General features: G+C 40.2%; 3 protein-coding genes across 5 annotated transcripts in view; 1 reads left to right on the plus strand and 2 right to left on the minus strand.

Annotated features, from left to right (window-relative positions):
• The first annotated feature begins 1456 nt into the window (after positions 1-1456).
• stat2 (signal transducer and activator of transcription 2) lies at positions 1457-11832 on the plus strand. Its single transcript, XM_023423643.2, has 24 exons — positions 1457-1696; positions 2054-2185; positions 2322-2466; positions 2639-2734; positions 3580-3672; positions 3771-3849; positions 4007-4086; positions 4193-4344; positions 4616-4774; positions 4872-4961; positions 5405-5464; positions 5574-5594; positions 5703-5796; positions 5924-5971; positions 6116-6199; positions 6323-6421; positions 6572-6707; positions 7450-7502; positions 8561-8646; positions 8759-8895; positions 9013-9201; positions 9427-9481; positions 9669-9760; positions 11057-11832. Exons 2-24 carry the CDS (start codon positions 2055-2057, stop codon positions 11263-11265), a joined length of 2388 nt encoding a protein of 795 aa, XP_023279411.1. The 5' UTR covers positions 1457-1696; position 2054; the 3' UTR covers positions 11266-11832.
• Positions 11833-13845: 2013 nt separating this feature from the next.
• Positions 13846-16253, minus strand: gpr84 (G protein-coupled receptor 84). Its single transcript, XM_023423729.2, has 2 exons — positions 16117-16253; positions 13846-15669 (listed from the first exon to the last, which is right to left on the minus strand). The coding sequence occupies exon 2, from the start codon at positions 15659-15661 to the stop codon at positions 14459-14461; it is 1203 nt and encodes a 400-aa protein (XP_023279497.1). The 5' UTR covers positions 15662-15669; positions 16117-16253; the 3' UTR covers positions 13846-14458.
• A 1864-nt stretch (positions 16254-18117) lies between these two features.
• Positions 18118-23957, minus strand: part of LOC111667807 (zinc finger protein 385A-like) — a 28790-nt gene continuing 22950 nt past the window's right edge. For all 3 annotated transcript variants that reach the window (XM_023423638.2, XM_023423639.2, XM_087178604.1), the window contains 5 exons: positions 22095-22269; positions 21250-21564; positions 20439-20626; positions 20241-20327; positions 18118-20116 (listed from right to left, as the gene is read on the minus strand). In XM_023423638.2, the coding sequence (XP_023279406.1) occupies positions 19889-20116; positions 20241-20327; positions 20439-20626; positions 21250-21564; positions 22095-22269 (993 nt within the window). In that variant the 3' untranslated portion in view covers positions 18118-19888. The remainder of the gene's footprint in view (positions 20117-20240; positions 20328-20438; positions 20627-21249; positions 21565-22094; positions 22270-23957) is intronic.

A 23957-nucleotide genomic window follows, 5' to 3' on the forward strand; every position in this document is an offset into this window, starting at 1 on the left:
TTACAAGTTAAATATACCTTCACAGTAAGTAGTGTAAAGGGAATCAACATATCTTCTATGCTTCCCATTTATTAATATGAGTCAAGTTTGGGTCAATATCTATGTTTTAGAAGTCCCTGGTGGATCCATCGCAAATACAACCAAGCCACTTACACGCAAAATGTCATTCAGTGTAATGAACCAAGAACTATGACAATGCACCATTTCTCTCAATAGTCTTACACTCACTGATCACTTTATTAGGAACATCTTTCTCATACTTTTTATTACCACTGCTGAAGTCATAAAACCAGGGAAATATTAACTAACTCCAAGATAATTTATCGTGCCTTCAATGGAGATGCAATAGGGGGTCTCTGTGTAGAGAAGGTCAAAAAGCATTTGAAAGAGGATAACATCATAAAAACTACTTGTTTGCCAAACTTTTTAAAACAGGGGGAGTGTGAGGAGTATCCCTTACACAAGATACAGTGAAGGTCAGGTGAAGACTCACACATGTACCAAGATAAGCAATATCATTTCAGCTTTGCTGTCACATGCACACTGACTGCACTTGATTTTTGATCATACAAATTGGATGCTTCTTCTTCTAGACAGAAAAGATGGATCGTGAGATGTTTATCATTCTGTGTGTTTGATCTTTCCGCTATCAAATTACCAAGTGTAACATTAATTTCTTTAAACCATTTTTTCACATGGTCTTTACTCAAAACATTCAATCACTTCCACTAATAATTCACAGGTTTGCTTCAACAAGACAGTATCCATTTTTAACTCTTAGGTTTTAGCTCTAAATGTTTAGTTAGGCTTGTTGCAGTTACATTTCAAGATTCTGATTTAGTTGGCATATTTCATCTATACAAAGTAGGTAAAAAGTTGGCGGAAATCATTCACAGAGATTAAAATAAAAATACAACACTACAGTTTAAGATTGACTGTGACTAATTTCTGAACATAAACTCACCTCTGCTACAATTCTTTCATGGTCGCTATATTTTGTATTAATCTGAATAGGAAAGGTAACGATTAAGAGAAGTTATTAACTGAATGTAGAGGAGCGGCAGAATGAAAATACTCAAGTACATTACGCCAATTCAAATTCTACTGAAGCACAGTACATGAGGAAATGCACAGACACAAAGCCTGTTTTGTGGTTTATTCTGTTTGGAAATATTCAAGTCGGTGCGTCACATGATGGCTTCATGACTTTTACAACGTCATTTCTTGGAAATTTTCAGACAGAGATCTCGGTAAGTTTCTATTCAGTGTTCGCCACGCCCCTTCGCTGCAGACTGACGCGTGAATGTACCAACAGCGCGTGCCCTTCTGTGTCCGGGTCGACCAATCAGTTATCAGCTCCGAGTCCACGAGGAAACACTGTAGGGGAACACTGACATTTCGGCTCTTTAACCGCTTTAACGTCAGTGTGTTAGAGCCAAAATGGCGTCCGGTGTGAGTTTGTGAAGAACGATTCGGGGGGGGTAAGAAGATATCCAATGAAACAGAGAACTAAGTAAAAACATAACAGAAGGAAATTACATTCAGCCTGCTCGATGTTCGTTGTTTTGTTTTACTGACATCGACCAGCAGCTACAGCTAGCTAGTAACGCGAGACGCAAGAGTTAGCTATGCGTCTGTCTTAGTTGAGTAATTAGCTATTGAGACATTTCTAAGTGGACTGACAGCATAAAGCAAGGTGAGTAAATTTAATTGTGAACGTGAGTAAGTGTCAGTAAATGACTGACAGCTAGCTAACATACAAATAAAGTAAGCTTGGTCTCAACATTTAGTGCTGTTTGAAAAACAATTGCAGAACTGGCAGCCATTACATATCATACAGTAAGGAATAGTTTGCGGGCACAGATCACTGGTCATTAGCCTTTTTTGTTTGCACTTTTCACCCTCAACTGCTGATTACGTGTGTGAATCGTTCACATCGACATTTAATTGTAATATCTATTAGTGCAGTAATATTATTGAAGGACACTCTTACTGTATAGGCAATGTGGTTCACTGCTTTTGTGCATGTTTGTGTGTTCCTGATCAACTTTAGGATGGCCCAGTGGGACAGACTGAGGCAGTTGCCTGCTGTGTACAGACAGCAGTTACATGAGCTCTATGACAGAGATGCTTTACCTATGGATGTTCGCCATTACCTATCTGTCTGGATAGAGAAGCAGGAGTGGTAAGGCAGCTCTATCTCTTGCCCCTTATAGCATTCAACCCACATCTTTTGTTACCAGTCAAGAGTCATTCAAGGATTAAAGTAAATGACCCTGTGTGTAAAATATTTTGCTTGTATCAAATTTTTTATGCTTTAGGCAGCGAGCAGCAAGGGACCATGACTTCGCTGTAGTGCTGTTACAGGTCCTGCTGGAGAATCTGGATATCCAACACAGCCGCTTTGTCCAGGAAGAGTCATTCTTACTGCAGCATAACATTAGACGTTATAAGCAGAACTTTCAGGTTCGTCTGAGTTAGATTTATGATGTCATGTGATGTTTTAAATGGGTCTGGTTATCCTCTATATTGGTTCAATAACTATTTGAATGTCGATGAGCCAAGGAAAATATTTTGAGTTTCCTTTAAATCCCTGCGAGAATGGTCATGATATCCATGTGTTTCCCTTCCCTGACAGAGGTACCTGGAAGAGCCGTGTGCCTTGGCAAGTACAATCCTCTGGTTTTTGGAAAAAGAGAAGGAAATCCTGCAGAGCGCTGATCTGGCAGAACAGGTTTGGGCTTTATTATTGTCATATATAACTGTTGGCACACACCTTGCTACTCATAACACAATTATTGCTATAGCAATAGCACAACACTTGGTACAACTGGGAACACCTTGATACCTGGTTGTTTAACATGCAAATATTTGATCAATTAATAATCACATAACACACGGAAGGTTGTTTTTGGCTATATGACTCAGTGGTCAGCCACCAATAGTGGATGTGCTGTGTTTCTGTAGTACTGTCATTTACTTTGACTCATAAGTTATAAGTTTAAAAAACAAACATATATATATATATATATATATATCCGTCATCAGCAACTTCAAAAGTATTAAGAAAGTAAAAGTATTAAACCCCTTCACCTTTTCACATTTTTTTATGTTGCAGCTTTATTCTAAAAAACAAAAACTAAATTCATATGACATTCAAAATTTAGCTCAGGTGCCCATTTCGGTGTGGTAAACTCAATTGATTGGACATAATTTGGAAAGGCACACACCTGCAGAGCTCAGAGACAGGATTGTGTCGAGGCACAGATCTGAGGAGGGCTACAAAAAAACTTCTGCTGCATCGAAGCTTCTCAAGAGCACAATGACCTCCTTCATTCTGAAATTAAATAAGTGTGCAACAACCAACTTCCTAGAGCTGGTTGCTCAGCCAGACTGAGTAACTGAGGGAGAAGGGCCTTGGTAAGAGTGGTGACCAAGAGGGCTAAAAAGCGAAGATTTTCCTCCAGGCAGTGATATACTCAAACTCATTCTTTGTTCTACAGCAATTCTGCTTAGTATCATGTCTGAAACATGCTTAATGTCTTTACCTGCTCCTCCTACACTTTTGCATTGACTCAGGTCCAGTTTTTGCAAGTAGAGCAGGAAGCCATGGAGACAAGCAGCCAGCAGGACCTGGAACGTAAAATGGCGGGCCTCAGGAATGAAGTGCAGGTGAAGATTAAGTTGTTTTATGTTATTATGTTGAGCTTTGATGGAACAACATAATAGTTAACCCATTATGTTTTTTTCTCTGTTCTTTTGTGATATAGTGCATGGAACATACAATGATATGTCTGGAAGAGCAGCAAGATGAGTTTGATTTTAAATACCAAACCCACAAGATGGAAGGCAAGCAGATTAAAAAGTTGTGGTTATATTTGCATGCTCTGATAATGTTCTCTGAGGATTAGTAATAACGTGGCCTGAATCACAGCTTCAAGATCTCTTTTGTTTTGATCTGTCTTATATGGAAACTGTGATCCTGCTTGTGGAAACTGATATACAGCTGTGGTAGATGAGGCCCTGAAGAAGAATCAAGTCAAAAATCTTCAGTTACTTGTCAACAGACTGAATGATTGTAGAAAGGTATGGATTTGTTATTATTCTTTAATAACATCTCAAATAACAATTCATCTCTTCAGTCCATTTCATTTCCTAAATTGCTTTTTCTATCATATAATTGCCATGTTAGAGCACACTGTTGGACCTAAATAAGCTCCTGGACAGGACTGAAGACCTGATTGACATATTGGTGAAGAAAGAGCTTGTGGAGTGGCAGAGGAGGCAGCAGAAAGCCTGCATAGGTGCTCCAGATGATGTTTGCCTGGATCAGTTGGAGAAGTGGTGTGTTCATCCCTGCCTGCCTCACATTAGTTTTAATCTTTGGCATTTACCGCAATAGTTATATTAATAAACTGGAAAAAAACCTGCATTCATTGTTTCAATTTGGCAAAAAATGTGAAAGTGACTTAAAGCCAATATGCATTGTAACATTGTGACTTCCAGTTCCTACAGCACTATAGTCACCATCATGATCCTCGTTTGTTTTAACAATAACTTTTTCCGTGACCCATGTTAACATCATCCTTTTTGCTCATTTACTCTTGTTTTGCAGGTTCACCTGTGTGGCAGTGTGTCTGTTCCAGGTACGGGAATTCCTTAGTAAGCTGGAGGAGCTTATAGGAAAAGTCTCCTACGACAATGACCCTGTGAAGTCCCAGAAACCTGCACTGCAGAAGAGAGCGGATAATCTTCTGAGAGACTTACTCAAGAGGTCGGCCTTTAAAGGCAAAGTTTGTGATGTTCTCATGCTCTTTTATGATATCCTTATGAATGTTACTGATGTTGTTGTTTTTTTTAATTTTTTGTAGTTCCTTTGTGGTTGAGACTCAGCCATCTATGCCTCAGGGGAAAGGACCTTTGGTTCTCCGCACAAATGTCCAGTTCTCTGTCAAGACCCGGTCAGTGTGCCACTCCAGGCAATCTTTATGTTTATTTTGAGCATATGTTTGTAACATAATCTATGTACTGTATAGACTTTTGGGAAGGATTTTACCAGTGCATTACTTGTGATGTAGTAATCTGTATCAGTTTTCATAATTAAATACACACATTAAATTCCATGGTAGTTGTGCGTGCAGTGTTGTAGTGGAGTTAAACCCACCTAAACTCTATTTACTGGGGATGTAGTGTATTGTAGTTCACTACATAAACATTAGAGCAGTTCTTAACTAATATTCATTATTATGCTGAATAAGGAAAAAAATATTAATTAATATTATTTAATGCTTTCTTGCAAAAGCCTTCTGTTATCCTCTGTAAGGGTGTCCCTGCTGCCATCTGCATTTTACAGGTTATTACCTCAATAAATTCTAAAAGCTTAACCCTGACTAAATATTTACAGACTCCTTGTTAAGTTTCCTGAGCTGAACCACTCCATGAAAGTGAGTGTATCTATGGAGAGGTGAGATTCCTCCTTTAGTTTTACTTACTTTCACCACACACAAACAATACTGTGTTGTTTTATTGCCGCCCTGTGGTCACTGCTTTGCTTTTCTCCTACTTGAATTTAGGGAGGCTCCTCAGATCAAAGGGTGAGTTTTTTTTTCATCTTTTCATGTCAAGCGGTATTTCCAGAAGACTTGCACTGAACTTTCATATTTCATGTGAAATTCTTCTTACTAAACCTGGTAATGGCGCAGATATCGGCGTTTTAATGTCCTGGGGACCAAAACTAAGGCATTGAACATGGCAGAGAGCCAAAGCGGAGGCATGGTGGCTGACTTCAGACATCTGGTGAGTGAACAAAAAAACATTATAATAACAATTACTGTATATATGAATTGATTAAAAGACCTTCATATAACAATAGTCATCCTTTAATCTCAGGTTATGTTTGACAAATTCTGTATTTTTTCTGTAGACTCTGAAAGAGCAGAAGTCTGGAGGTGGCAGCAAAGGAGCCAGTGATGTGAGTTGTCTTTAGCAACCCTGAAGACACCATCTTTGCTTACAGTTTTAAGTTGCAAACAACCGAATAATGAGCTGTGTGTGTGTGTGTGTGTGTGTGTGTGTGTGTGTGTGTGTGTGTGTGTGTGTGTGTGTGTGTGTGTAGATTCCTCTCACTGTTACAGAGGAGCTACATGTCATCTTCTTCGACACTGTATTTGAGCTGAAAGGCTTGTCAGTTCAGTTGCAGGTGGAGTTTCTTCTTCTCCTTATTATTATGTGGCTTGTTTTATGAAAAATCATTAACCTACATAAGTAGAAGTAGAAACATCATATCCCTGTGTTTACTGTTTTTCCCTGGCACCCAACATAGGCATCCTCCCTCCCAGTTGTCATCATCTCCAACTCCAGCCAGCAGCAGAGCGCCTGGGCGTCTGTCCTCTGGTTCAACATGCTCAGTCAGGACACCAAGGTGAGAAATCATCCTCACTAACACACACACACACACACACACACACTGAGCAGTATTTTATATTTTACATTCAAAATTTACTTTAATACTGTGAGAAAGCATCAGAAATGAATTTTCTATATGTTTCTGAATGTGCATCTGTTTCTCCAGGACGTCATGTTCTTTGCCAACTCTCCTGCAGCCACTTGGCCTCAGTTTGGAGAGATGTTGAGCTGGCAGTTTCTCTCTGCCACTAAACGTGGTCTGAATGATGATCAGCTTGAAATGATTGCACACAGACTCTTTGGTAAATCCTGCTTTATTTGCTTGTCTTGCTTATTTTTCTGGTTGTTTTGTCTATAAATTGGATTGGAGTCATTCTGTGAGTCAAACATGATATCAGGAAACACCTTGGTCTGGATTTGACACAAGTTGCTAAACTTAATCTTGCATTTTAAGACTTATTGACTTTACATTTAAAGAAAAAATTATATCTCAAGCCTCAGTAGCACTTCTAATATCTAGAAATTAGAACCGTCACCGACAAGATACATTTTTTGGTTACCGACACGTAACAAAAAAGTTCCTGCATTACTTGATGAGTGGTTACTGTCTTACCTATCCAGTTTCTCATATGATAATATTTTGCCCTAACCATTGGGAAAAGTGGTAAATTTGTTCTCTCTTACAATCTTCCCTTCCAATCAAACAAAGGATGCTCAAAAATGTTACATTTCTGTATTCAGTTCATCTTGTATCATTCAGAGACAACCTTTGATGTGAGGGAAGACACATTAGTGTCAAGCTAACACCCTAAAAGTGTGTGTGTGTGTGTGTGTGTGTGTGTGTGTGTGTGTGTGTGTGTGTGTGTGTGTGTGTGTGTGTGCATGCCCACAGACCTGTGCACAATTCACGATGATTTGTCAAATTATGCTACGGATTGCAGAACATAAGTCAGCATCCTTCATGGGTTGTAAGCATGTTTTATTGTAGATTTTCTCTATGAGTGAAATTTATCATTTGATTATTTATTTTTTTTATCCCACCAGGAAAGCACCTGAACTATGACACCTGCAAAGTGGCTTGGTCAAAATTTTGCAAGGTAAGAATACTGAATCCTTTTACTCAGCATGGCTCAAGAGATTAACGTTAACCCTTACCGCTCGACTCAAAAAGTCCCCTGATATTTCACGCTAACTTCACCATAAGGCTGATGTTAGTCTCTCTGGAAATCTTCAAAAACATAAAGATTCAGGCGTGGCTCTGTGGTTTTTATACTACATATTACTTGCAGCACTTACAGAGATCAAAACTCCCCACAAAGTGAGAGCTTCAAAATGAGAATAATTCAGTCTCTTATACTATAGCAAACAAAGATGTGAGAAAAAAAACCCCCAGCTGACGGTTGGTGATTTTAGGCAGGAAGCAGTAAATTGTCAGGATTGAAAACAAGATATGTGGGGCAAGAATGTAGATAAAGAACTACTCCTTTACTACAGTCAAGGGCAGTTCAGCTCTAACTGGAACAGTTAATCAACTATAAAGAGGTTAAAATGAGGTTACATGAGAGGACACATCTGACGGATTAAATTTTCCCATTACAATAAGAAGACAAGTTACAAATACAATCACAATAAAAAATGTTCACTGCAGTTGACAGGCTCATTTTGGATGGGTTGCCATTATGTTTACATTCCTGCCACCGCTCAAAATGAATTGCTGTTTGGTAATTTGGTTAATATTTTCCTCTACTGGGAACATCAAGTCAAATCCATTTGTTGAAAATCTTGGTTTATCATGAGAATCTGCAATTTTAGTGATATTCCCATCATGTTCTTTGTGTTGGCACGAATATTCAACTACTCAATTTGGTAGTTACCTACCAAACATCAGTATGTTAACATAGTCATTGTGACCATGTTAGCTGACAGACACTTCCACATCAACCATGACCATTTTTACTGATCAGGATAAAAAAAACAAACTGTGTACCTCAGCTTTTATCCATTATCCAGTTTGGTTTTCTGTGCAATGAGCATTAGACACAGAGCTTCACAGAACTACTAGCATGGCTGTAGATTATTAGTCTTGTTTGTTTATTGTTTATGAACACACTCTGTAGGTGTGTATTGATTACCTTCTCTACCTCTTTGGAAACAGGAGAACACTCCTGACACCTTCTGGGCGTGGTTTGATGGCATCTTGGTGATGGTGAAAACATACCTTGAGGACCTGTGGAGGGATGGGTATGTTTGCTGAAAACTGTTAACTCTGGATTTAATACATAACGCATGCATTCAATTCCAGGGACATGGAAGAAGCTTTTTGTTTGAATAAGATAATTTTTCTGTACTTTAGCCTCATCATGGGTTTTGTGAGCAAAGGCAAAGAGAAGTCTCTCTTGAAGAAAAAGCAGAGAGGCACGTTCTTGTTGCGCTTCAGTGAAAGTGTCATCGGAGGAATCACTTTCTCCTGGGTGGACACCACTGCAACTGGTGAGCTGTTTTCAATTCATAATTATTATAAGTAGTCAGAAATACAAACAAGCCTCCTTTGAAGATTAGTCAAACTCACATTTCTTTCTGTACACGATCATCTTCTGCCTCTTTTAGGTGAGCCTGACGTAAAGACAGTCCAGCCCTTCACCAAAGTTGACCTTACCCAGATCCCCTTCCATGAAATCATCAGGAATTTTCAGATCTTAGAAGCTGAAAACATCCCAGAAAATCCTCTACTCTATCTATATCCCAACACCCCTAAAGACGAGGCTTTTGGAAAATACTACTCTGACAGGAGTGGAGGTAAGAGCACCAAATGTTTTTGTAGATACTTTTTGCTTGTCACTTATGTAATTTTGTAAAAATGAATCTGTCAAAAAGCACAATTTACATATCATTTGTTGTGTTGGATAATCTAAATTGAATGGTGTTTTGCCTTGCAGTAGTCATGGATAAAAATGCTCTACATTCATAGTGCTGGGGATGAATATTACAGATTAAATCACATCTAAACTCATTCTCTTTCAGTTGACAGTCCGTACATCAAGTACATCAAAACCAAGCTGGTGTTTGTCTCAAAAGAGTAAGTATATTATTCAGTTTCTCCAGGCTGATTTACAGCATGATGTTTGAATCAAAACAAAATGTGGTATTTACACAGAAACAAAAAAACTGAAAATGCACTCACTTCATCTAAGACGTAGTGTACCCATGGCTTTATTATGTCATGAGCTACTGGTTGTAATGACTGTTTGTGATTGGTCATGTAGGAACACACTGGAGGCTAAGTCACCCATGTCCTCAGACATGGTACAGGGTGAAGGCCTGGAGTCATTGAATGACCTGTGTGGAGAGGCAGCTGGTGAGTCATGGCTCTCCTTGCTGTCCCATCCAGCTAAAAACCCCTTTCAAACAAATCGCTCTCCCTTCATCACAGAGCTCTGTGGGGAAGATGCTGTCTGGATAGTGGAAGTCATGCGACAGCTACCAAATTGTTGAACTTCTACCTTATATCTCATGGGGCTGTTGGTTGCTTCTGCTGCATGCACATGTACTGTTGTCTGCTCTAGTGTAGAGGTGAATGGGTTGAGCAAAACTCTTCTAAAACCTTTCATTATTTTTATAGCTTTGTGATTTAACCTTCTGACGCTTAAAACATTTGATCACTTTGCTTGGTGCATCCACTGAAATTAAATACAAGACAGTGTAAAATGAAACACAGATTTTGGCCATAAGTAAAGCAAAACCACTAGTAATGATCAATCATAGAAATCAAAGACAATTTATTATTATTATTATTATTATTGTTCATGTTATTATGGTGGTAATAATAGCATTTCATGTTATAGTAATTACACTTCAATCCACTGGAAATATATTTTTCATGGCTTGGAAGGACACAGAGGAAACATTTTGGGAAATCTTTTTTTTTTTTAATTCATAGGAAAACTGAAGAATAAAATGACTATTCCCTGTTCTTCAGGGGATTATGTGCTGAATTATTTCTTGGCCAGGACCAGTTACTACCTGAAGTGTTCTGGTCTCCAACTGCATAGAACCAAGAAATTGTCATTAACATGTTAATTAGCGAGCATTAGAGGTACTGGTTGATGGATTTTGTTACAATTTGATGGAGCCAGGCTAATTGTTTTCTTGTTTCTAGTCTTTATGCTAATTCAAGCTAACCAGCCTCTCACTGTAGCCTTACATTTATGGCCAGATATGAGAGTGTTATCGATCTTATCATTTAATTTTCTGCCAGAGTGGATATGTATTTCCCCAAATGTTGAACTGTTCATTTGGAATAATAAAAAAAAAAGGTGTGAACGCTGTGCTTCAGCTTGTATTACAGTAACTACTTTTCAATTAGTTATTATATGAGTTAAACACTGAAAAGAAAATACAAACATTTAACATAAACCAGGTGTACTAACACTGCATGCAATTCATGACTTTATTGCATAAGCTCAAATCATACTGCTCTCTACACTGTCACAGAGAGTCTGTACTTTCCTGTTTGTTTGTTTTTTGGCTGCTGAGCCCAAGACTGTTTTGTTTCCCCAGTGGAACCAGTACCAGAGATAAACAACACAGCCATGACAGCAGACTCAGTATTTCTTATTATATATTTATCTCTTGTCCTTTTCTCTGCTCACAGAACAAGATGAGAATTGTCATTCTCTGGATTCACCTCTGGAAACCTGCCATCCTGATGTCATGCTGTCTGACTTGGCCGAAACACCACAGGATGAGTTATTGATGTATGTCAACAATCTCAACCACTTTGCTGGTACCAACATCTTTGATGATGATACAGGGCTATTTAGCTGCCTGACTTCACAATCCTGTGGAAGCATTTTACAGTAAGCATCTGCAATGTGTATTTAACCAAGCAACTATATCACTCATTGTCAGCTTTACTCTCAGCTACTTAAATCAATATCCATGTCACAAAACTGAAGATACATAGCACTTAATAACAAAATAATTAGCTTTGAGTACTTTCTTTCATTTGAAATACTTGACAGCCCCTCTGATCCTGATCCTGAGTGTTTGTGTGCACCTTTAAAGCATTAGAATATAACTTTTCTATTTATTTTTTATCATGTTAATTATTTGTAAGTTCTGATTTGGATTTGTGAGACAATTTGAAGACATAAAAGAGAGATAACTGAATGAGCTGGAGTCATAGCAACTCCATTAGTGTCCCAGGCTCAAATTTCATGCATCATTAACTGCTGTGTTTGCAGAGGTGTTGTAGAGAACATTGCACAAACTGCACATAATTTATTGTTTTGTTGTTTTGAGTCCCTTTTGTCACCCACAGCATGTGATTATAATGTACTAAAACATGCAATTTTGTTCTTTGTAGGTATGTGCTTTTATATCTGTTGAAAAATATTATTACCAATAAAAGGGAAATGGCCAACTGCATGTTCTGTTAAATTAATAACTCAATATTGAACAAATATGGGAAGTTGCTTTCATGAGTCTATGTTAACGGTATTCTGTGGCCCTGTGGAGGTTTTAGATTGTCCAATACGTTAGTTTTGACTTTACATACTTACCTTATGGTAAAAAAAAAGTTTTTACTCATCAACCACAACAGACAATAAACTGTACATTATTGTCCAGCATCCACAAAGGGTGGGGGGAAGAAAGTTTTTTTTCCTCAAGGTCAGTGAATACTTTACTTATTTTCACCAGGTGACCAAAAACATGACTCCAAATGTTGCTGTGCTCTGAGAATGGGCTGTGTAAGGTTAAGAAGGCAGTTTTTTTTGTTGTTGTTTGTTTACCAACGTGTCCACTATATTTTTTGTAAAGATATAATTGAGTAATGGCATCCTGAGCAGAGCATGAAGTTGTACTCTGAGCTTCTCTGTTCTTTGTTTTGGTAGGCAGTCTGGCAGTGCATGCATGTCAGTGCATGTCAGTGCATGTGAATCCCTCTGAAACCATTGGCCCTCCTCACATTTATAAAGATACAGTGACCACCCAGACACAAGATGGCACTGTGCCTGTAGTTAGCAGTGTTCAAGTGAAAGGAGAGGGGGGAAACTAAGGGGACATAAGTTATGTAAGGGGCACAACTTCAAAATACCGGTAGTCCAAATCCAACAGAACCACACAAGATGTCAAAATGAGATGTCTGCAAGATAGCAGATCATGTGAAGACAGCTGGACATGAGGACAAAAATGACTGTTTTAACCCTGTTTCTATACGATTTCATGAATAATTTCCATTACTGTACATAAAGAGAAAAAACGAGTCTCTCTGCAGACTGCAAGAGAGGGGTGTAACTCCAAGTGGGTGTAACTTTACTTTAACAAAATCACACAGAACCACACTGGAGTAAAGTGGGCGTAACTAAGTATTACAGGCTACAAACATTTTCTTTTGGGTGAAAGACACAGAATCCCAGCCACTGAAGAAAACAAGTGTTTGTCTAGAAAGGTCTCAGACAAAGAAAGATAAATACCAGAGCACAGGCGGACTTGCCACGGGGACTAGCGGCTAAAATCTCGGTCGGCTGGTGACCCACTAAAACACCAATAAGGTGGTTAAAGATCTTACCAGTTTCACCAGGCTCCGTCAGTGTCACTCGAGCAGCCCGGTCCCAGTGAAGTCCAAGGCTGAATTTCTTTCCCAGCTCGACCATGGAGCCAACACCGGTCTGGCTGTACCAAGATGACCTACGAGCTGCTAAAGGGCTCCAGCTTACTGCCATCACTGCTGTGGAGCTTATCACGGCAGTGCTAAGGTGGGCTAATGGTCATGGCTGGATTGTTTTTTGTTGACTCTCGCACTCAAGGTAACTATTTAGTTGTGCTTCTTGTTGAATGTTTAGTGGCCGCTTTCACTGGGCTTGAGGTGGTGGGTGGATTTGAATATCCCAATACAGTTTGGATTAATTTCCATGGAATTTGGTGCAGTAGGTGGGATAACACCAATAACTCTGATGATCCTTGACTTGAAAGTGACGTTTAAAAGTCAAATTTTATATTTGCACTCACCCATCACTGAAGTCCATGACCGAATAACTTGTAAAACTAATGACTTACTTTACTTTGCTACAACCGGCTGGATGTAAACCAGGGACATTGTGGCTTATATTTGACATCTTAAACCCCCTCAGCTTCCTGGGAACTCTGAGATGTCTTAAACTAGCCACGATGCAGGGGCTAAACTAAACATGCCAAAATAAAGGCCAACTTTTCTCATTTGTCATGAACTATCAACATATGACGCAATACAAATTTGAGACACTGGTAAATCTCATAAGTTCCTGAGTTGCTGAAATAGCATATTGTGTTAGACAGGACTATACTGTTCTGATTTTGTAACACTTGTGGTTTTTCATGTTTGTGACATACACTTAAAATACTAAAAGTGGTTACGACATAAAGGCTAGTTGTTGCTCAAAATTCTGAATGACACTGGAATATATATTATAAAGTTTAATTTATGACATACATAACATAAACACATAATATAATGTTGAACATACATAATACTTACTGTAAGAGCAAACAAGTACAAAGTAAAACATGTCTGAAAAGTTGGTAATGTAGCTTAAAAAAATGTAACACTATATGAGAGCTCAGACCCCGTTTAACTCCTTTCTTTCTTTCTCTCTTTAATGAGCTATTTGATTTATTTTCACATTTGTTGAGTTTATTTTTCTATTATGACAAAGACTCTGGTGTGATTTCAGCTTTATTTACTTGTAAAATGATCACTCAGAGAGAAAGTCGGAAGCAACACTGAATATTTTTCTTAGTTTGTCTCTCACAAAGTTCATAGCCTCCATCTGGATAACAGGCTCCTGCTCCACCTCTCCGTGCCAATTCATGGAGAAACTCCAACTCATTGGCATTTGGCTGACCAGTGGTGGAACTATGATCATTCAGTCAGTCAGTCACGGACATTTGCAATTATGGGCCAATAAATCACACAGAAAAACAACTTAAAAGTTCATAGTGGCTAAATTTAAGTTGTGTTGTATTTCATTAGAATAATATCATACTGGGTATATCCAGACAAAGTTTTGGGAAATCAGGATCTCAGAGCCTGCCAGAGGCTGGTGAAGGGTGCAGCAGCCCTGGTGAGCAGCACATGGTAGGCCTGTCGAAACTGTCGGTTCATGACAGCATAGAGCACAGGGTTGATACAGCTGTTGAGCCAGGTGAGGTTGGCACAGAACATGTGCAGTACCTGTGGGGCCCGGTTATGTTTGTCGGCTATGTTGAGCAACAGGAAGGGGACAAAGCAGAACACGAAACACAGAAAAACGGTGAAGCACATGCGAGTCACACGCTTAAATTCACCATCATCTCCTGAAGTTGCTGAGTGGGATGACGATGCTGCAGTCGTGGTTGCGGGGACGATATCAGGCTGAGGCTTGTTGGCTGCTGATGAATTTAAGGCTTTGGCAGAGCTCTGCATGATTTGGGAGGACTCCTCCTTATTTTGGGTTAGATCTGCCTGGCTGCTCATCTCACAGCTACATGTGTTGGCCATGCCGCTCTCTACACCACTGTCATCTGTCCCTTGTACTGAAGAAGCTGGTTTCTTCCTGGATGACCGGCGACTGAGCCTGTAGCGAAGCAGGGCCTGTGAGGCGATCTGGACTCGTCTGTAAATGAGCATGTAGAATGCGCCAACACAGCCCAGACCAACAAAAAAGTAAAAAAAGAGCAGGATGGTGCTGTAGGGGCGACCTCTGGTACGATGGAAGCTGCATGTGCACACCTGTGGCACAAACACGTAAACAGGCCAGAGTGGGCCAAAGCTGGCCAGGCCTAGCACCCACGCTGAGATCAGGAGTAAAATTAGACCACGGTCAGAGAAGACACGATCAAACACAGCCCGTTTTGCCACCAGGAGATATCTGCTCAGTGCCACCAGGCAGAGGGTTATAATGGAGACAGAGTTGGAGAGGAAGAGGAGCAGGCCAAAGATGCTGCACCAGAGCTGACCACTGCGCCATCTGAGGTGTAGATAGGAGTCAACTGAGATGGGCTGCAGTATGGTGCAGTACAGGAGATCAGCCACAGCCAGGTTGATGATTAACACGTTGAAGCGAGTCCTCAGACGTGCGTCTAAGGCGAAGGCCAGAATGGTCATCAGGTTCCCCACCGTACCTGTGATGGTCACAGCACATCCCCACAGAACAGCAAAGTACCGGTAACTTACGACAGAAGGACTGTAGCAGGAGAAGAGGTCGTCCTCCGTTTGGTTGGTGTGGTTCATCAGCATTCTGTCAACTGACAGGAATCAGAATTAAAATCAGGTAATGGAAAAACTAAATTAAAACCGAAACCCAACTTATCAAACCCTTTGTTGTGAAGGAGAAGTTATAGATGACCACTTCCTTTTCAACATCCTGCTGACTGAAAACTCTCTGTTGCTATTTTAGTACCACGAAACACATTGTCATTAAACATGAATCATTTGATTGAATAAATAAATGGACAAAATGAAAACAAAAAAATGTGTATAGTTTATGACTCAGTTATTGTCTCTTCTCTAGCTAATCTAGCTTTAATATATGCAGTGTATAGCTAGAGTTAAGAAAACATAAACATATGATTAAAAAAAACCCTCCAAGGAATTTAAAATAATTATATATTTTTTTATTTATCATTTGTTTGTGTTATATAAAGGCAAATAAAAGCCCCTGTTTTAAAACAAATTGCTCATGATTTTCTCACCTTTAAGCTAAAGATTTCTGTCTTTCTAGTTGTTGAGGTGAAGCTGTATCATTCTCGGCAGTGGTCTGAATGTCTATCTTCTTCCTGGTGTTACTTGTTATGTGCATCCTCTGTGTTGCTTAAGTTCCCTCTACACAATCAGATGCTACGATGCAGGGTTTTTCCAATTTCATGTCAAAACTCGGGAAGAAGGATCTTGCTTATTTCCTGTATTAAAAATGTAGTAAAAATGTTCATGTAATGCAAATGACCTGTTTCTGTGGTAATACATAAACATTTAAACCACTTCCCTTTTGACAAATCAATATAGTGACAATATGTTCTTTCATAATTTTTTCCACACTTACTAGTCAGTGAGGGTTAACACTTGATAGCTGCATTTTGCTCCAGTGCCAATAACTCCTCAATGCAAATGCAATGGCAATGTGATGGAAATAATCAGAATTAAAACATTAAAGACACAGTCCAATTTTGACCCCTGCTGCTGCACACAGACTTCCTGTTTCTCTCAAAATTACGTAGATGCCCGTAAGTGTCAAAATGCAGAACAAGAACTGAAATTGTCCGTGATGTATTCCCTTTAGGCCACAAGAACAGAGCTACTGTATAGTGTTGCTGAAATGCAGCTACTATAATTGACAACATTGATGCTTTACTGTATATGTGAAGTGAACCACTGGGTAGATAAAGATTTAAATCACAAGAGAAGTTGTGTATTGAGTCAGATACAGCATCATATGTCTTTTTTGTCAGTTGAAAAAATGTTAAACACATGCCTGTCACATGATGTATTTCCTTGGGATCTCCTGAAGTTGCTGAGTGGGATGAAGATGCTGCAAGGTTGGGTGCAGGTGTGGATGAAGGTGGTGCAGGGACGATGTCAGGGGGAGGCTTGTTGGCTGATGATGAATTTAAGGCTGTTGCAGAGCTCTGGGTGGATTGGTAGGGCTTTTTGTGCGTGATCTCATCCTTATTTTGGGCAGCCAGGTTGATGATTAACACATTGAAGCGAATCGGCGAAGGCCAGAATGGTCATCAGGTTCCCCACCGTACCCCACAGCACAGCAAACTGCTGGCTTGTCATTGTAATATAACGGCCGCTGTGCTTCTGGTCAGTGCAGAAGAGAGGGTAGCTCTCTTTCTTGTGAACATGCACTGCTATTTGACTCTGCTGTCTGAGCTGAAGATGGCTACGTTGAAACTAGACCACACTGAGTTCCACTAATTGTTCGCCTCTTCACCAACAATGAGCAAACATAGCAATGAAGAAAAATGGTCTCGGAGCAACATCAGCTTCATCACCATCATCAACTGATCCAGATTTCCAATAAAGATATCAAATATCTACGGTGAAAGACCACCACCTGGGTACTCCCATTATCTTGTACTGCTGCTCACAAATTAGATTACATCTTATCAAATCTCTCAAATGGTATGATACTATAAAGACAAGGTCTGCTGTTACAAATCATTATTTTCATTATCAATGTGTAGGCAAACAAGTGATCAAAAAACGATGTGGAGCGTTCAATTCCTCACTTTAAAGTTGATAACTTCAACTTTAATGTGCCCTGTGTGAGTGTATAGCTTCCTTATAGTATGATGTGCTCCCTCTCTCGCTCTCCCTCTCTCTCTCTCTGTTTTTTTAGTTTTCTACAACTTCTGTTAATCAGTGATTGGTTTCCTGTGTCTTTGTGTCTGCATCTGGGTCTGTCCCCTACTTTGTGTCAGTGACCTTGTCCTCTGATCATTTTGCTCACTGCACTAAACTGTAAAAACTCAATTAACTTCTGATCACAAATAGAAAGCCCAAATGTGTATATATATTTTTTAGTACACCTGTTATCACCTATTACTATAGGACTGTACTGTATGTCAAAACAGACAGTGACTGGAGATTTGATTTGACATTACTCACTTGCATTACAAAATGCATTTGTGATTTATTGCTATTGTCATAATATATATAAAAAAAGGTAAATAATCCACCAGTCAACAATGTTTACAACCATAAACTCAGTTTAATGATTCCATAGAGAATTTTGTTTTTATTGAACAATTAGGAAGCCCCAACATGTACCTTTTCTCATTTTTAATAATCTACATTTACAGTAATGTTTCAATACACATCTCCTAAATAACAATTAATACATTTGTCGACATTTCTTTTTATTGCAGTTAACGAGAAAAGTTAGCAGGAGTGCTTAAAGTATTGCTACAGTTTCCATTTCCTAAAGCTTCCCTCTAATGTGTCATGACAGTTCACTGGGATAATTCAGGGTCATGTAGGGTTGGAGTACACAAGGCAGAGCAGACAAACTAACATTTTTATCCCACTACAGACCTATTATACTACCAGAAATGGTGTTTTTTTTTTTTTTTTGTTGTTGTTTTGTTTTTTGCATACAAGTATTCATCTGTGTATATGGTCCTTTTCTGTTCTTTCTGTAATGCTGGTGTCTTTCATTCCACTGTTTCCACACTCCTTGTATGAGATTATGGTGAAAATGTGGTCTGTGTAATCAAATGTACACAAAATGCAAAATAGCTGCTACTAAAGTCAAAATCAACCATTGTCCTACTGTGCTCACAGTGTTTTGCGCAGAAGGTGCAGATGGAAAAATGATAGGTCGTCATTTTTTACGTGTATTACGTATTACGTGTAGATTTCTCACCACAAACTTTTACTTATGTGCTTTGTGAGACTTTGACCCACATGGTTGTTGCTAGGGGCCGTTCAGGAAGAATCTGGGGAATCATCAGAGAAACAATTTAACTTGAATAGTTGAGAGTTTTCTTTCTTGTTATTTTCTTATTCTTTCCAACCTTACTGCATTTTACACAGACCGTAAGTATAAACACTGATAGCTGCATAGTGCGCCAGTAGCAATTACTTCCTCACCACCTCGCCAACTTGAAACTATGAATGTTGGTTGATGTACACATCAGCACAGTCTTAAGACATAATTTTTTTAACCCATTTGCTGTTCCTCTTTGACTTCCTGTTTCTATCCCACAGAGGTAAATATAGCCCCTATAGGCCAGCTGTTAAATTGTGGACATACAGTACAGAGAAATGTTTGCCAGTAACTGCAGAAACCATACAGAATTTGTTGGTACCTTTTTCTCTTTATAGGCCACAAAAACAGAACTTTACAGTGGTACAATCCACTATACTGTGACAGCTACAGTATGATACCAGCTAACATCAGAGGCAACTACTATATCTAACCCAGCAGACATGTTTTTGATAACATTAATGCTTTGGATATGTAATGACTCCTTGCAGAGATGAACATTAAAAACGTAAGAGAGGTAGGGTTTTCAGTCAGGTACAGTGGATCATACGGTAGACAATTTAAATTATTATGATTAAATAAATGTAATTTATTTAATCAGTTGCAGATTGGAGGATGCTCAAAGAAGTCCATGCTTGAAAGAAACTGGTTCATAAGTTCCTTCTCAAACTATCTGCAGAGTCAGTCTGATGATTGGCAGATAGTTGAGCAATGAAGGAAAACTGGGGAAGATGGAAACGTACAGTCTCTTTGAAATGTTTGAGATTTGTCAGTTTATCTTTCTCTGTTAACATAACAGCAGTGGTCTGCAACTACAGTATGCACCATGAAGAGTCGTATTCATGTTCGCTCCTTTTCTTATAATGAAACACCAGTTGGAGCCACAGCAGCTGATTTGGCTCTTGATGGCATATGGTTGCAGGCCTCCACTTCACAGTGTGCTTCTTCCTGATTCGTCCCCATTCTCTCGCCAATCAGTAAGGAGTGAAGAGGATTGGCCCGTGCGTGGTGCGGATGGGCCCTGGGGCAGGCCTCAGCAGGCTGAGGGGTGTTCCCTGTAAGAGGTGGTGATGAGGGTGAGGGTGGGAGGTCGGGCCCGGAGGGCGTAGTGCCAGCTGATTCGAGGATGCTGCGGCTGCCATCGCTGCAGCAACAGCCAGAGGATTTGGTAAAAGTCCAGCCCCCAGAGTTTTTGGAAGTTCCTTTGAGAATGTCAAGGAAGATTATAAGAAAAATGAGACACTGAACTAATGTTGATGCCTTTATGGGGGAGAACTGACAAACATGGAATATGTAGACAGTGAGGAAGACGAACCAAATCCTTACCATAAAGTCTGTGCGCTTCTTGTGCCGACTGAGAAGAGGATTGGGTTTCCCTGCAACTCCATCACGATGCCTCCGGCTAGATATATGCTGCAGCACAAAAAGAAAAAAAAAAAAAAGAAAAACGATAGACACTGGATATTGAGTTTGCTCTGAAAATAATTCTCTCATGGTTCTTGGGGCTGTCAGTGGGTTTCTCACCTGTTTGAGCTGCAGCTCAGAGTTGACTCTGACATTGCAGATCTCACAGTGGAAGGTGCGTTCCTGAGTGTTGGGGTCAGAGGACAGCTCCCCTCCCTGCTCTGGGCTGGGTTTAGGACCCAAGCGTGGGTACGCCTTAATAGGTCCCAGTCCGCTCCGAGCTTCCAGAATAGTTTTGTGCTTGGTACCTGGAAACAATAAAAAGAAAGGTCTACTCTATGGTGGCAATCTGGGCTATGTTACAGTGTAGCGCATATACTAAATACTAAAAATGAGATACTAAAGTGACTTTGTGGTGAGATTATTTCTCCAGAATTCAGATTCAAACTACTGGTTGTTTAAAAGCTCTGAGAACAAATTTAAACTGTTGATGTTATAAAACATATCAGGTTGACAGTGGAGGACTGTCCTAAGAGAAAAGTTAGTGTATGTGTTAGGTAGTGAGGTTTTTATCACTGGCTATCTGCACTCAAACCCTCCATTTTTTTTTCTCTCTTTTTTTCTTTATTTGACAGCGACAGTGCTGCTTACGCCCATGTGGTATGCACCACAGCCACCCGGCCATTAGGTCGCCCAAAACCACCCTGTTATTAACCTTCCATTATCACCACTAAGTGGCAGTAATGCACCTGCTTTAGTTTACCAAGCTTAAAATACAAAAAGTGCAGAGTTCCCTCTAAAGAGCCACATTATAGGGTTTCTGAAGTTACTTCTAGTTATGCATAGGTTTAATTCTGTCAAGATTGTGCGTACTCTGTTGTGTGATGTGCTTATGGAAATGTGCTCTCTGACAAAGCTGTTTTGGAGTTACCTTTGTTATGTGCCTCCAGTTGTGAGAGGGAATTAACAGCTACTTTGCACAGGGAGCAGTAGAGAAGCTTCTTGGCTTTCTCTTCCTCTGACTCTCCTGAAGACGGGCTGGGCGCTGGGGACGGGGTGTCAGGAAGACCAGCCACTGCTGGATCTGCAGGGGGTGTACTTAGAGCTGCTGTGGGGGAGGATGGCAAAGGCGAGCTGACAGAAGTCAAGAGGGGACACTCTGCATCTGTTGAGCTCAGTGCGGGTGTTGGGAGGCGGCTGGGGGTCAAAGGTGACTCATTAGAGTTGGGACAGGATTGGGTGACATCTGTAAAGAGCACAAAGTTTTAAGGTTAGTAAATTATTTGTCAAATGTAGTCCAACGTACAATACCTTCTTTGACCTTGTTGATTATCATATGAAAGTGTGAAAACAATGACTTGTCCTGAGCTTGAATCTCTGCCTCTCTGAGCTCGAACACATAGTTGTGCAAGTCCATCTGTACCTGCCCAGTGTGCTGCTAGACAAGGTTGATCACTCACTACTGTACTTTTTACATGTTTTTTTTCTTGCTTCAGATCAACTCAGTATTGAATTCTAACGATAAGAAAAAAATAAGTTATTCCAATGGAAGTCTTTTATCGATGCACGCTGAATCACAAGTTTTGATTGATCACATTAGCAGTAACTTAGTGTAGATATTCTTAAATAATCACCAGGGCACCGACACTCCTCTCTGGTTATCTGGTTTCTATCGCTTCAAGCAGCAACTGTGTGGAGCATCTGTGCCATTTTGTGGTAGATTCGTGTGTGTTAGTGTGTGTGTGTGTAATATCATATGTCTCAGGTGATGCTCACCCTGCTTATTGGGATCAGGCTCAGGGCTGGATGGCGAGGGACCTGGTGGGGAGGGCGAAGCAGTAGGGGGAGGGTGCTGCTTGTCGCCATCTTGGAGGCGAGCTGTCTTAGATGTCTCGATCCCCTTCACCCTTCGAGCGTGGCGGTTGCCCTTGTAGTGGGCCTCTGCCTGGCTCTGGCAGAAGAATAAGATACATTTACATTTCATTTACATTGAATCATATATGCGCAGGAGTATGTTATTGTCACTTTCAAGAGCACATTTCATTTTGTTCACCATGTTGTTTTTTTTTTTTCATTCCCTTTTTGTGAAGAAACTGCACGGCCAAAGTTTGAGTGAACTTGTGTTTTTTTTTAGCAGGAACTGAACAACTTAGTGACCTACTAACATAGCCAGGTTTCTAACCGAGTTGACTTCTTGGCATTAATAAATGTTAAACTAAACAAACCCCTATATTTTCCCCCAAAGATTAATCTAAGAATTACTCATAAATTCTGACATATATTTTGGCACCCTTCATTTTCAGTGCATTACAGTAAACGGCTGCTGGTTTGCGGCTCCCATGTGCAGATGAGGCTGTCAGGGAAGAGTAGCCTCCAGAACATTCTCGCCTTCCTTCACAACTGGTGTAATCACTGAACTGCCCTGCTGAGCTGATGATGATTATTGAGTGGTGGGATTATCTAAAATGGGCTGGAGGGCTGGTGGCGGCCAGTGACAGTTGACTGGCAGCTACTGAGAGAAGAAAAATGCAGCAAATCAAGAACAGATTGTATCCATGAGTGTGTGTTTTCCTGCTTGTCCTTGTATGATAGCACTTAAGAGGATCAGGAAATGGGAAATATGAAGAGGTGTGGATATTTCTGTAAGTCCTTAGTGTGGGTGTAGAGTTTGGGTTGCAGTTTATCAGAGTTAAGCTTAAATTAACAGGAGACAAGTTCTATATTAGGATTAAACATGCATTTGTGAGTTTTTTTTTTTTTTTTTTTACTAATGATGACACTGGAAGTGCAACTCCATTGCCCAATAAAGCATGTTTTGTACATCTGAAGCCATTCATGCATGGTAACTATGTTATGATTAAGGTTAGAGAAAGATTTTGGTTATGATTAAAAAGGTGTGTGCCAGGTGCCAACTCTCTCTCTCTACACGCTTCACACTACGCTCTACACGCCAATCCAACCTCCATGCCCTTACTTTCCACCCGCCTGCACAAAAGGCTCACTACTTCCTGCTGCGGCACTGAACATTGGCATCAAACCGTCCGTGTATGAAAATCCTTCCTCGAGATACTGGGCGGGGAAATCAGGGTTACCCCCCGAGTCATGTGCATGTCAGCATCAAGTGAAATCAAGGGAAGGTGTGAGGTGTCAGGGCACAAATATAGTTCCTGTGGGCTCTTCACTAATACAGTAATACAAGACTGTGTGTGTGACTGTATTTGCATGTGTATGCACAAGCAGAGACCTGCTTGGATTAGAGAGGTTTCATTATGTCAACAACAAGGCCGTGGGGCCCTTCACTGAGGCAAAGGGACCACTGGGACGTGTCCGGGATGCCTCTGTAAGCCTCAGGTATTAACTGCCAATGATAGTTACCCATATAGCCCTCATCCTGATTGGTGATGACAGAAAGGCAGATATAGCTCAGCCTGTGTAACCCAACTCCTCTGGCTGCTGTTTCCCAAAGCCCTGCAATTAGACAAGGAGATGAAGCCCTACAAGTCGATGAACAAATGACAGCAGAGCTCGGAAGTGAGAAATACTCAATGCTCCTTCTTCTCCTTGCAGTCCACACTTTGTGCAGCTGTCCTTCTACTTTTCCTCTCCCTTTCTGCAACTCTTTTTTTTTTTTTTTCACTT

Source organism: Seriola lalandi, unplaced genomic scaffold, assembly GCF_002814215.2.
Source record: "Seriola lalandi dorsalis isolate HSWRI2012SDOR001 ecotype SW California unplaced genomic scaffold, Sedor1 jcf7180002054692, whole genome shotgun sequence".
Classification (NCBI taxonomy): domain Eukaryota; kingdom Metazoa; phylum Chordata; class Actinopteri; order Carangiformes; family Carangidae; genus Seriola; species Seriola lalandi.

What these genes read in the sequence shown, in the direction of transcription:
- stat2 (XM_023423643.2), top strand. Translation starts at nt 2,055, where the DNA reads ATGGCCCAGTGGGACAGACTGAGGCAGTTGCCTGCTGTGTACAGACAG. An exon ending in GTTATAAGCAGAACTTTCAG is followed by an intron (nt 2,467 to 2,638) that starts GTTCGTCTGAGT and finishes CTTCCCTGACAG; the next exon opens with AGGTACCTGGAAGAGCCGTG. An exon ending in TGGCTGACTTCAGACATCTG is followed by an intron (nt 5,797 to 5,923) that starts GTGAGTGAACAA and finishes TTTTTTCTGTAG; the next exon opens with ACTCTGAAAGAGCAGAAGTC.
- gpr84 (XM_023423729.2), bottom strand. Translation starts at nt 15,661, where the DNA reads ATGCTGATGAACCACACCAACCAAACGGAGGACGACCTCTTCTCCTGC.